Source organism: Lepidochelys olivacea (genome assembly GCF_965140295.1).
Source record: "Lepidochelys olivacea isolate rLepOli2 genome assembly, chromosome: 1".
NCBI classification, from domain to species: domain Eukaryota; kingdom Metazoa; phylum Chordata; order Testudines; family Cheloniidae; genus Lepidochelys; species Lepidochelys olivacea.
Genome location: NC_140411.1, coordinates 1,970,550 through 1,984,791, shown reverse-complemented (window position 1 = coordinate 1,984,791; position 14,242 = coordinate 1,970,550). Strand labels below are relative to the sequence as shown.

At 46.8% G+C, this 14,242-nt stretch overlaps 1 protein-coding gene across 1 annotated transcript; it reads left to right on the top strand.

Annotated features, from left to right (window-relative positions):
* Positions 1-580: 580 nt before the first annotated feature.
* On the top strand, positions 581-10,517 carry LOC311514441 (uncharacterized protein; the record flags this gene model as incomplete). Its single annotated transcript, XM_084617000.1, has 3 exons — positions 581-1,558; positions 7,898-7,933; positions 9,495-10,517. The coding sequence occupies 3 exons, from the start codon at positions 581-583 to the stop codon at positions 10,515-10,517; spliced, it is 2,037 nt and encodes a 678-aa protein (XP_084473126.1).
* Between the last annotated feature and the right edge of the window lie 3,725 nt (positions 10,518-14,242).

The window sequence follows — 14,242 nt, the reverse complement described above, 5'->3', positions numbered from 1 at the left end:
AACAGGGCCCCAGACTGTCACAGTAAGAGGAGGCCCTTACACCGGCAGACAGTGATTTTGATTGTTTCTTTTATACCTCTAGAACTAGCCAAGTGATAAGAATACAACTAAATTCTTCGAGTACAGGCCTTTACCAACAGGCCTGAATATCTATATCCTAACAGCCACTACTGCGAATGAGCAAGCAGAGATTGGGGAAGTCCAGACAGCATGGACTCACTAGCTTGGCTTCCACTGACTGAAGGAACAATGACGGATAACCAGTATCCGCACACCTGTTTCCTCCTCGTGCCTATTTAGGTTTCCCACATCATGGCGTGTAGGAATTATTGACCTATGGAGCACCATCAAGTATGCAATGGTGTTATTTGAGCCAGTTATTCAGAATTCATTTATTTGAATAAAGAAAATGTCATTTTCCAGTGGGTGAAAAGTGATCGATTTGATTCACCCGTGAGAACAGTCTCCAATTGTGCATGTTTTGTCTCATAATGGCATTGTCTCTCCTTCCAGGCATTTCTCATGTGACCACCACCCTAGACTCTGCGCACATACAGCAAGTCGAGGCAATTTACAGTAGATGCAGGTGACACCGTTCTGCCTCAAAGTTGGAGACCTTCTCTTCTACTCCATGTCAGATTCCAACACAACCGACTTCTCCAGCCCCTCCACCTTCATCCTGCTGGGCATTCCTGGCCTGGAGGCAGCCCACGTCTGGATCTCCATCCCCTTCTTTATCATGTACACCGTCACCCTCTTGGGGAACTTCACCATCCTGTTTATCGTGAAGACAGAGCCGAGGCTCCATGAGCCCATGTACTATTTCCTCTGCATGCTGGCTGTCACCGACCTGGTCCTGTCTACATCTACCATGCCCAAAATGCTGAGCATCTTCTGGTTCAATTCCAGGGAGATAGATTTTAGTTTGTGCCTCACCCAGCTCTACTTCATTCACTGCTGTATAGCGATGGAGTCTGGAATCGTCATGGCCATGGCTTTGGATCGTTACGTGGCCATCTGTGATCCGCTGAGACATTCCACCACTCTGACCAACTGCTTTGTGGCCAAGATCGGCCTGGCCGTGGTGCTGCGTGGCAGCATTCTTGCACTGCCCTATCCTTTCCTGGCGAGGCAGTGGCCATATTGTAGAACCAACATCATCTCCCACACATACTGTGAGCACATAGCCGTGGTGAAGCTGGCCTGCGCTGACATACGCATCAGTAGTTACTACGGCCTCTCTGTGGCATTCTTGGTGATTGGTCTGGATGTGTCTTTTATCACTGTGTCCTATATCCAGATCCTCAGGGCCATCTTCAGCCTCCCCACAAAAGACGCCCGGCTCAAGACTTTTGGGACCTGTGGCTCCCACCTCTGTGTCATTTTAGCATTTTATATCCCAGCTCTCTTCTCCTTCCTCACACACAGGTTTGGTCACAATGTGCCCCCGCATTTCCACATTCTCATGGCCAACATGTACATTCTACTGCCCTCCATGCTAAACCCCATCACCTACGGGGTGAGGACCAAACAGATCCGGGACAGGCTGATCTGGCACGTTACTCATATTGAATAAAGTTTACTTCTGGCGCTCTGGCTCTCAGACCAAGCTCTGTGGAGATCCAATGGTTGACATGGTGCTGTGTTCTCTTTTGTGAATCAGTGACTATTGACATTAAATCCTTTCTTTACCTTACAGTGCTGTATCAACCTGACAGTCCGGGGAATCCATCTCCTTGGAGAAAGAACAGAGTAAAGACCTCAGGAGGCAGCTGTGTGTTAATGCACAGAGACTCTCACCTCCTCCTATTGCATTTTAGGTCTTTGGCTGTTAACAGGGTGGCTGTTACCTGACTTATATACTGGAAAACATGGAGGTCCTCGGGCTTCTAACTAGAATAATTATAAAAAAATGTCAACGTAGAGAAGACATCTTCTCTCCTAGCTTTATTCCAGAAGTTGCCTGATCTGTTCTGTCTGAACTTTTTTTCAAAAAAGGTTAAGCCAGAAGCAGATGCCCACCATGATACATTTCAGGCCAAACAGTTAATGTTTGGCAAACTTATAAGCAACTGAATATGAGGATCTCTGATTCCACGTGTCAGACACCCTACACTCAAGGCGGTGCCACCAGCACCACCTACAATGCCCAATCCATTTGTGAAACCCATTCAGCGACACTGAAACGGTCATTGTAATTCAATGTTCCCTTATACTTGTGTTATGAGACACAGTAAATATACATTCCTGATATATTTTATTTATGGATAGATTCATAGTGTTTAAAGATGGAAGGGACCATCTGATCATCCATTCTGACCTCTGAATAACACCCCCCTGAATAACACAGGTCATTAAATTTCACCCAGTTACCCATTTACTGAGATCCACAATTTGTGTTTGACAAAGGCCCTGTCTACACTAGCATTTCATGTCATAGAATCATAGAGCCAAATGGTGAGAAGGGATCGCAAGGGTCGTGTAGTCTAACCCTCTGCTAAAATTCAGGATTTGTTGCATGTAAACCATTCAGGACAGATGGCTATCCTGCCTCCTTTGGAAAACCTACAGAGAAGGAGCTTCTACAACTTCCTAAAGCATGTATTCCGGTGTCCTACTGTTCTCAGAGTTAGGAAGTTCCTCCTGATATTTAATCTAATTCTGCTGTGCTGTAGTTTGAACTCATTGCCCTCTGCAGGAAGAGAGAACAACTATTCTCCTTCTTTTTTATGGCAGCCTTTCAAGTATTACATGAGAATATAAGAACATAATAATGGCCATACGGGGTGAGAGCAAATGTCCATCTAGCCCAGTATTCTGTCTTCTGACAGTGATCACTGCCAGATGCCCCAGAGGGAATGAACCGAACAGGGAATCATCAAGTGATCCATACCCTGTCACCCGTTCCCAGCTTCTGGAAAACAGAGGCTCGGGACACCATCATGGGTAATAGCCATTGATGGACCTATTTGAAGACTGCTATCAGATCCATCCTTAACCTCCTATATTCCAAAATAAAACATACCAAGTTCCTTCAGCCTTTGCTTGCATGCCTTACATTCCGTCCCTTGGGTCATCTTTGTCACTCTCCTTTGGACCTTTTCCAGTGTCTCTACATCCTTCTTGTACATTGGTGACCAAAATTGGACACAGTATCCAGCTCAGGCCTCCAGCTGAGATCTAACCAGTGCCAAGTTGAGTTGTACTATCACCCACAATGACTTGCATGCTACGTCTCCACTAATGCAACCTAATATTGTATTTTCTTTTTTTGCAATAGTAAAAAAGTCCACACCCATAAAAGATACAGTTATATCATAGATTCATAGATATTTAGGTCAGAAGGGACCATTATGATCATCTAGTCCGACCTCCTGCACAATGCAGGCCACAGAATTTCACCCACCACTCCTAAAAAAGACCTCAAACCTATATCTGTGCTATTGAAGTCCTGAAATTGTAGTTTGAAGACCTCAAGGAGCAGAGAATCCTCCAGCAAGTGACCCGTGCCCCATGCTACAGAGGAAGGCGAAAAACCTCCAGGGCCTTCCAATCTGCCCTGGAGGAAAATTCCTTCCCGACCCCAAATATGGCTATCAGCTAAACCCTGAGCATATGGGCAAGATTCATCAGCCAGATACTACAGAAAATTCTTTCCCGGGTAACTTGGATCTTACCCCATCTAAAAACCCATCACAGGCCATTGGGCCTATTTACCATGAATATTTAATTACCAAAACCATGTTATCCCATCATACCATCTCCTCCATAAACTTATCGAGTTTAATCTTAAAGCAAGATAGATCTTTTGCCCCCACTACTTCCCTCGGAAGGCTATTCCAAAAGTTCACTCCTCTGATGGTTAGAAACCTTCGTCTAATTTCTAATCTAAATTTCCTAGTGGCCAGTTTATATCCATTTGTTCTTGTGTCCACATTGGTACTAAGTTTAAATAATTCCTCTCCCTCTCTGGTATTTATCCCTCTGATATATTTATAGAGAGCAATCATATCTCCCCTCAACCTTCTTTTAGTTAGGCTAAACAAGCCAAGCTCCCTGAGTCTCCTTTCATAAGACAAGTTTTCCATTCCTCGGATCATCCTAGTAGCCCTTCTCTGTACCTGTTCCAGTTTGAATTCATCCTTCTTAAACATGGGAGACCAGAACTGCACACAGTATTCCAGGTGAGGTCTCACCAGTGCCTTATATAACGGTACTAAAACCTCCTTATCCCTACTGGAAATACCTCTCCTGATGCATCCCAAGACGACATTAGCTTTTTTCACAGCCATATCACATTGGCAGCTCATAGTCATCCTATGATCAACCAATACTCCAAGGTCCTTTTCCTCCTCCGTTACTTCTAGTTGATGCGTCCCTAGCTTATAACTAAAATTCTTGTTATTAATCCCTAAATGCATGACCTTACACTTCTCACTATTAAATTTCATCCTATTCCTATTACTCCAGTTTACAAGGTCATCCAGATCCTCCTGTAGGGTATCCCTGTCCTTCTCTAAATTAGCAATACCTCCCAGCTTTGTATCATCTGCAAACTTTATTAGCACACTCCCACTTTTTGTGCCCAGGTCAGTAATAAAGAGATTAAATAAGATTGGTCCCAAAACTGATCCTTGAGGAACTCCACTGGTAACCTCCCTCCAACTTGACAGTTCACCTTTCAGTAGGACCCGTTGTAGTCTCCCCTTTAACCAATTCCCTATCCACCTTTCAATTTTCCTATTGATGCCCATCTTATCCAATTTAACTAATAATTCCCCATGTGGCACAGTATCAAACGCCTTACTAAAATCTAAGTAAATTAGATCCACTGCGTTTCCTTTATCTAAAAAATCTGTTACTCTCTCAAAGAAGGAGATCAGGTTGGTTTGGCACTATCTACCTTTTGTAAAACCATGTTGTATTTTGTCCCATTTACCATTGACTTCAATGTCCTTAACTACCTTCTCCTTCAAAATTTTTTCCAAGACCTTGCATACTACAGATGTCAAACTAACAGGCCTATAATTACTTGGATCACTTTTTTTCCCTTTCTTAAAAATAGGAACTATGTTAGCAATTCTCCAATCATACGGTACAACCCCTGAGTTTACAGATTCATTAAAAATTCTTGCTAATGGGCTTGCAATTTCTTGTGCCAATTCTTTTAATATTCTTGGATGAAGATTATCTGGGCCCCCCGATTTAGTCCCATTAAGCTGTTTGAGTTTCGCTTCTACCTCAGATATGGTGATGTCTACCTCCATATCCTCATTCCCATTTATCATGCTACCATTATCCCTAAGATCCTCTTTAGTCTTATTAAAGACTGAGGCAAAGTATTTGTTTAGATATTGGGCCATGCCTAGATTATCCTTGACCTCCACTCCATCCTCAGTTTTTAGCGGTCCCACTTCTTCTTTCTTTGTTTTCTTCCTATTTATATGACTATAGAACCTTTTACTATTGGTTTTAATTCCCTTTGCAAGGTCCAACTCTACTTGACTTTTAGCCTGTCTCACTTTATCCCTACATATTCTGACCTCAATAAGGTAGCTTTCCTTACTGATCCCTCCCTTCTTCCACTCCCTATATGCTTTCTGCTTTTTCTTAATTACCTCTCTAAGATGCTTGCTCATCCAGCTTGGTCTACAACTCCTGCCTATGAATTTTTTCCCCTTTCTTGGGATGCAGTCTTCCGATAGCTTCTGCAGCTTTAATTTAAAATAATCCCAGGCCTCCTCTACATTTAAACCCATAAATTCTTCAGTCCAATCCACTTCCCTAACTAATTTCCTTAATTTTTGAAAGTCAGCCCTTTTGAAATCAAAAACCCTAGTTGCAGATTTATTTTTGTTAATCCTTCCATTCAATTTGAACTGAATTAGCTCATGATCACTTGAGCCAAGATTATCCCCTACAACCATTTCCTCTATGAGGTCCTCATTACTCACCAAGACCAAATCTAAAATGGCATCCCCTCTAGTCGGTTCAGCCGAACCCCAGTGTAGACAGCATGAGGTTGACGGAAGAATTCTTCCATTGATCTAGCTACCACCTCTCAGGGAGATGAATTACCTGCACTGACAAGAGAACCCCTTCTATCAGTGTAAGTAGTGTCTACACTGAAGTGCTTCAGCAGCCCCACTGTAGCAGTTTAAGTGTAGACAAGCCCTCAAGCAGATCTTCCAGAAAAGCATCAAACCTGGACCTGCAGACATGTGGAGTTGGAGAATCCACCATTTACTTTTGCAGCATGTTCCAATGGTTAACCACCATTAGTGCTAAATATTTGGCCTTTATTTCCAACTGGAATTTGTCTGGCTTCAGCTTCCAGCCATTAGACCTTGATCTGTATTTTCTCCTAAATTTCAGAGCCTGTTATTACCAACGGCTTTCTCCCCATGAAAATCTCCACTTGTCTTTTTGATTAGATGAATAGATGAAGCTCTTTATGTCTCTCACTGTCTGATATTTTCTCCAAACTTCAATCTTTTTTGTGGCTCCTTTCTGAACCCTCTCCAATTTCTCAACATCCTTTTTGAAGTGTGGACTCCAGGACTGGACACAGACGGTTTCACCAATGCCATGTGCAGAAGTAAAATCCTTCCTCTTCTCCAACTCACCACTCCCCTGTTTATGCATCTAAGGGTCGCATCATTCCCTTTGGCCACGGTATCACACTGGGAACACACGATGAGGTGGTTGTCCACAATAACCACTACATCCTTATCAGGGTCACATCTTTCAATAACATAGTACCCTAGTCTTTGGGTCGGGCCTGCGTACCTTGTTCTGAGATGATAACTTTGCATTTGACTTTGTTAGAACCTTCCACTCACATTTTGAGTAAACAGGTGAATGGGAAACTCCCCAGAGCATGGAATCTCTAGCTTGGCTTTGTTTGCATTAAGGCTATGTCTAGACTGGCTGAGATTTTCTGCTGAAAGTTTAGTGGAATGTTCATGAAGTTCTGGATGGCTTTTCAGAAATGGGTTTCCCCAATTGCGAAGGTGCATTAGAGGTTACACATATTCCAGTTTTGGCACTGGGCCATCTTCTGATTCATTTTTCTCTGTGGTGTTGCAGGAACTCATGGATCATTGACACACACATTTTCTTGGGAAATGTAGGTACCAGGAGAGGGCTGAATTTTGGAGCTGAGTGTAAGTCGAGCTGTCATTTGAAAAGCTGTCTGCGGGGGTGGAGTGTAGGGGAAAGCGTGAAATCCCAGAAATGGGAAATGGATGTGCGGGTACAGTCTGGGGAGGGCATGGGAAAGAGCTCTGAATGTAGTGAAGGGGAAGGCAGACATGGGCCTGCTCAGTCTGGAGGGTTACGAGGGACTGCAGCATGTCTGTTTGCTGCTCCAAAACTTTTATCCACCTCTCTATTGCATCGCTAGTATATGCTTCGTTTTCTATCATTTTCTTTTTGTCGCTTTCCCTCCACTGCCTGCATTCTGTCCTGTCTGCATCAGAGTAATGCAGCACCTCCCGGAACAAATCTCTCTTGCTCCAACTTGAGCACATTCTTATCCGACAGAGATGCTCAGCCGGAGTGGAGGGGTGTGCCTCCTTTCAAGGACATATCTGGTGAATCACAAGTAACAATAAACAGAAGCATTATTGTTAAGTACACGTACCGTATTGAAATGCTACATTAAAATACACCGCTGGTAACACACCAATCACTTTTTGGTTGACCCTTCACAAGCACACATGCCGGTGAACATTGCAACCATACAGACTAGCACGGCTGCTACTCTGAAAACTGCAACCATGGTGAGTGTACCCTGGGGTGGGGGACATTGTGCGGAGGAGAAAAACAATAGGAAAGGGGTCACGGGAAACTCATGGCGGACAGTAATCCAAAGTTTCCCCTCCCTTTTCCACAGGCAGTGGTCATTGTGGCAGATATGTCTCGAGTGCAGGTAAGCAAGGAGACATCTACTACATGCTTGCAGCTTCTGCCCCAGTCTTTATACCGCTCGCCTGTGTGGCTCTTTGGTACTTGCCCAAGGAATTGCAGAATGGGGCGGGAAAGTGTCCCTCAATGGGGGAAGGAACAAAGCAGCTCTACCAAGGAATCTCTCACAGAGAACTGCAGAGTTCCTGCAGAAAAGTTTTCTAGAGATCTCTGTGGAGAATTCCAGTGAAATTTTGGTGTGCATCAATACAATGTTCCACGTAGTGCTTAGCTGCATGGAGAAATTCCTAGAACACAGAAAAACAGCCAGCTTTGTGCATTTCTCTTCCCTCAACCCAACTCTGCACTTCACTAAGCAAAACCACTTACTAGAGGTCTCCTCTCCTGCTTCTGGCTTGACTTACTGTGACTGCCGAGATGGGTTGGACACCTCCAGAGTGGAGAACAGCTCCTGACTGGACAGAGCACCAGGCGACTTTGGCATGGCCTCCACTTCTCCTTCTGCCTCCACCTCTTTATCAATGACTTCCTCCTCTGGGTTAGCTTCAGTTTCTGTCAGCTGCAGCCCGCGGCAGTATCCACATGGGTCTTGGCCATTGTTGTGGGGTCACCACCAAGGATAGCATTCAAGCTCTTATAAAAATGGCAAGTCTCGGGATCAGCATCAGAGGGACCATTTGCCTCCCCTGCCTTCTGGCCCATGTGCCTCAGCTCCTTCCCCTTGCTCTGCACTGTGGTGTGTCCTGATCACAGCTCTTTCCCCACAAGCTGCTTGAAATCTGCCCATAGGTATCAAACTTCCTGCAGCTGGAGTGCAGCTGGCACTGCACAACCTCCTCTCCCAAAATACTTAGGAGATCCAGCAGCTCTGCAGTGGTCCAAGTGGGAGAGCGTTTCCTGGGTGGAGCAACCATGGCCACCTGGGAAAACGTGATGTAAATTCTCCATGCTGAGCAAACAGGAAGGGGAATTTCTAAATTCCTGGGCCTTTAAAGGAGGAGTTCAAACCTCTGACAAGAGTGGTCAGGATGGGCATTGTGGGACACCTTCCAAAGGCCTATTGCTTTGAAAAAATCAATTGCACGTGTCTACACTGGCATGTCACTGACAAAACTTTTGTGTAAAAAGCCTTCCAAGTCTTCTCAAGGTAGCTGTATTGTGTCACTGAAACTGCCAACTTCTGCCATCAAAAGTGGCTTTGCAGAGTGTCCTCCTCCACTGTTGCTGCCTTTTGGTGAAAAAACTTGGCAGTGTAGAAAAGGCCCAAGGAACAAGGATTGATAACCAGTATCCACACTCATGTTTCTGGCTAGTGTCTATTAAGGTTTCCAACACCATGATGTGTGGGAATTATTGTAGCACAGAGCACCATAAAATATGCAATTGGCATTAGTGGAGTTATTTCTTCATAATTCTTATCTCTGAAAAAGGAAAATGTCATTTTTCAATGTGTGAAGATCAGTCAGTTTGCTTCATCCATCAGAATATCCCTCAGTAGTGCATGTAGAGTCTCATATTAACACTGTCTCTCCATCCAGGCATTTGTAATGAGACCATCACCCTAGGCCTGGACACATATAGGAAGTTGGGGGAACATACGGTATATGCAGAAGATATCGGTCTGCCTTCTCCCCTACTCCATGCCAGATTCCAACACAACTGACTTCACCAACCCCTCCACCTTCCTCCTGCTGGGCATTCCTGGCCTGGAGGCGGCTCACGTCTGGATCTCCATCCCCTTCTTTGCCATGTATGCCATAGCTGTCTTGGGGAACTTCACCATTCTATTCATTGTGAAAAGCGAGCCGAGCCTGCATGGACCCATGTACTATTTCCTCTGCATGCTAGCTGTCACCGACCTAGTCCTGTCTACGTCCATCCTTCCCAAAACCCTGAGCATCTTCTGGTTCAATTCGGGGGAAATAGATTTCAATGCCTGCCTCACCCAGCTGTACTTCATTTACTGCTTCTCATGGATGGAGTCTGGGATCTTTGTGGCCATGGCTTTCGATCGCTACGTGGCCATCTGCAATCCTCTGAGATATTCCACTATCCTGACAAACCCCGTGGTGGCCAAGATTGGCCTGGCCGTGGTGCTGCGTGGTGGCATGCTCATACTGCCCTATCCCTTACTGGCGAGGCGGTGGCCATATTGCAAAACCAACATCATCCCCCACTCGTACTGTGAGCACATAGCCGTGGTGAAATTGGCCTGCGCAGACATCCGCATCAGCAGTTACTACAGCCTCTCTGTGGGATTCTTTTTTTTTGGTCTGGATGTCTTTTTTAACATCATGTCCTATATCCAGATCCTCAGGGCCATCTTAAGCCTCCCCACAAAGGACACCCAGCTCAAGACTTTTGGGACTTGCAGCTCGCACCTCTGTGTCATCTTAGCCTTTTACATCCCAACTCTCTTCTCTGCCCTCATGCACCGGTTTGGCCACAATGTGCCCCTTCATTTACACATTCTCATTGCTAACATGTACCTCCTTGTGCCCCCCATGCTAAACCCCATCATCTACGGGGTGAGGACTAAACAGATCCGGGACAGGCTGCTCCGGCTCATTACTCATAAAGGGGCTTAAAGTTTTCTCCTGGTGCTCTGGCTCTCTCACTAAGGAACGAGCAGAGCTGGCTGCTCACATGGTGCTGGGCCCTCTTCCCGGAATCACTGACTGCACAGTCAAAGTGACATTAATCCTTTCCTGGCTTTACTGTGCTGTTTCAGTGGGACAAACTGGGGCATCCGTCTACATAGAACTCATTAACTCATGCGGTTTCCTCCTTTCTAATTTTAAGTAACAGGACCCCTGTGGCCCTGCCCACTTCTTTCACCAAGGTCCCGCCCCTGTTGCTCACTCCTCTCCTCCCCTCTGCATATCACCGCCTCACACCCACCTTGATGCATGTGCACTTCCAGGGGCTAGTTAGGCTCTTGAAATCTTATGTTTTTAACAGATAACTTAGCAATTAGCTGACAGGAATACAGTATCACATTCCTATATACAAGTGTAACCCTTCTGCCCGTCAGAGTTGGCAGCAACAAGGGCCGGGTTCAATATCTAGGGGTTCCATTCCAATAACACAATGCAAACCGGCTCGAGCCCCCACCCAGTGACCTGGGAAAAATATATACCACCCCCGCTGGGCGCCTCCAAGAGGCAATACTTCCCCTCTCGCAAGCACATAGTCTGAGTGTAGCAAAAGTCTTTTAATAACAGAGAGAAACAATGTGGCATTATGTTGGGGAAACACCACCAACAGGATTCATAACACAACCCATGAGCAAAAACAACCCCACCCCAGGCAAATTGGGGCATGCCCTTTTCCCTTTGGTTCTTGAGTCCAGCAACCCCAAATCACCCAAAGTCCCAAAAGTCCAATGCCCCAAAAGTCTCTGACCCTGGTCAGGGCAGCCCCAGAGTTCGAAAGTTTATCGGCGGAGCTTTACCTCCCAACCTGGGTGGAAATGGGACGGGGGTAAGAGGCACCTTACGTGATCTGAAGCTGACCGCCCCATAGCTCCATAGCGGCGCTCCGCCAGCCGCCCCACGAACTCCTTCGCTCAGCTGCGCTCCGCTCCGCCAGCCGCCCCACGAACTCCTTCGCTCAGCTGCGCTCCGCTCCGCCAGCCGCCCCACAAACTCCTTCGCTCAGCTGCGCTCCGCTCCGTCAGCCGCCCCACGAACTCCTTCGCTCAGCTGCCCCACGAACTCAGCTCCACGGCCCACAAGCAGCTCCTGCCATCCACACACTGCTCCGCGTCGAACTGCTTCACCAGCCGTCCCGCAAACTGCTCCACAATATATCTTCAGGCTCCCCCACTACTTAACACAACACTCAGTGATTTCAGCTCTTAGGTGAATTCAGCTTATAGTAGGGGAGCCCCAGCGCTGGTGCACTGTCAGCCCAAAGTGAGCTCAGCAGCCTATAACTAGACTTCTAATGAAATCAAAATTAGCTCTGATATTCCACAGTGGAGAGAGGAGGAAGTGCAATCAGCATGTAAGGCCCTCACCAAGGGGCCCATGCCACCAAGTACTACTACTTGTCCCCAGCCTCTCTTCATTCACACAGGTTTTGGAACCCATGACCCTTGCCTAGCGAGTGCTACTTAGTTGATGGTGAATCCCTCCATCATAACAAAAGGCCACGTACAGTTCCAAGCACAGTTCCCATAATCAGGGTAATAACAATTTATTCTTCCTGCCCCAATAACAGAGACACTGGGGATCCCACAGCAGCCAAAGTGACCATTTGGGCAGCTATGGTCTCATTCTAGGCGTGGTGGGTGTGCCTATGCAAATGAGATCGGCCCCTGAAGTTCTTTTCCACAACTTGCCACACCTCACCACCAGATGTCAGGGTGGAGCTCATCCTGACACTGCTTACATCCTCCCCCCAGCCGAGACTTTGTCGTCCCGACAAATCACACTCCCTTTATACCAACTCATTGGTTTCCTCCAAAGGGCCTCAGGAAGCCCACTTTAGCTTCCACAAGCCTGTGTGCTATATGTATTGGCTCCTCACTAGTCACCCCAGGTGCATCATAAGTTAACCGTTTCACTGGTCTTATCACCCTGTCTCGTCTATTGAGAATCTCTGTTGCCGAGGTAGGGGGAACATCCTCTTGAGTGACGGATGGAGAGGCTTCCCTGGAGGGTCCCTCGGCTACTGGCGTAGGCCCCTGCACTCCTAGTTCTAACGCTGGAGGGTCCAAGGTGCCCAGGACATCCTCTACCTGTCTGTCCCCATTGTCCAATAACCTGTGTGTGTCATCACAGGGGGGTCTCATCAGCAGCACCGGGGTATCAGAAATGGGCCTAAATAGTTCCGCCATTGGGTTTAGGGCGGAAGAGGGAAAACTCTCGTTTGGTTCAGCTGATCGAGACTGAAATCTTGTCTCCATCCCAGGATACACCAGGGTTGTGTCTTCCTCCTCAGACTCACTCTCAGATGTGCAGAATAGGGGTAAGTTAGCTGCAGGGGGCCCACTGTCTGTGTTGGATGGCGGCTTTGGTCTAGCACCTCTGTTCTGCCCGGCGGCCCTGCCGTGGCCCATCTCACAAGGGGTGCTTACCAATTCCCCCACAGGGAGCAAAAGGTTTCTATGCACCGTCTTTATTTGCCCTGGACCGTCTTCAGGTTTGATCTTGTAGACTGGCAGATCTCCCAGCTTTTCCATCACCAGGTAAGGTATTGCCTTCCATCTGTCAGCTATCTTGTGTTTGCCAGCAATACCCAAATTTCGCAGCAGGACTCTGTCCCCCGGCTGGAGCTCCTGCGAACGCACTCTAGCATCATATCGATGTTTGTTGCGGTCTGCGTTCTTCCGAGCCGCAGCGGTAGCTAAGCGATAAGCATCCCGCAGCTTTTCTCTTAGTCGGGATACATACTGATGATGAGTTTCATAGCTATCTCCATCCTCTGATACACCAAAGCACAAGTCTATGGGTAATCTTGGTTCTCGCCCAAACATCAAGAGATATGGGGTGACTCCCGTAGCATCGTTCTTTGTGGCATTGTAGGCATGCACCAGAAATGCGACATGCTGGCTCCAGGTTGCCTTCTGCTCTGGTCGCAAAGTTCCCAACATATCTAATAGGGTTCGATTGAACCTCTCGGGCTGAGGATCACCTTGGGGGTGATAAGGCGTTGTCCTAGACTTTTTAATTCCTGCTATCTTCAGCACCTCCTTCAGAAGGTGACTCTCAAAATCCCGCCCCTGATCAGAGTGTATCCGAGCCGGGAATCCATAGACTGAGAAATATTTGTCCCACAATACTCGAGCAATGGTGGTGGCCCTCTGATCACGTGTGGGATATGCTTGTGCATACCGTGTAAAATGGTCAGTCACTACTAGAATGTTTCCAACATTCCTCTTGTCTACCTCCACAGACAAGAAATCAATGCATACCAACTCCAAAGGTTTGTTGCTGGTGATGTTCTTGAGATATGCAGCCCTCGTGGGCAGAGTTTTCCTTTGAACACATCGAGCGCAAGTCTCACATTTCCTGCGAACATCTTCAGCCATTCGGGGCCAATAGAACCTACTACGAATAAGTTCCAGGGTCCTCTCCATCCCTAAATGCCCAAAGTCATCATGCAGGGCCCTCATGGCCAGGGCTCTGTACTTTTTTGGCAGTACTAGTTGTGCTCGTTGTTTTTGTAAAGGGTCAGTGGTCATTCGGTGTAGCACTCCCTGAATCAGTTTTAGTTTGGTCCATTCTCTCAATAGTAGTTTACCCTCCGGGTTAGGTGGGACAACCGCAGCTGGGCTTCGCCCCTCCCTTTTGGCAAGTAGTGTATC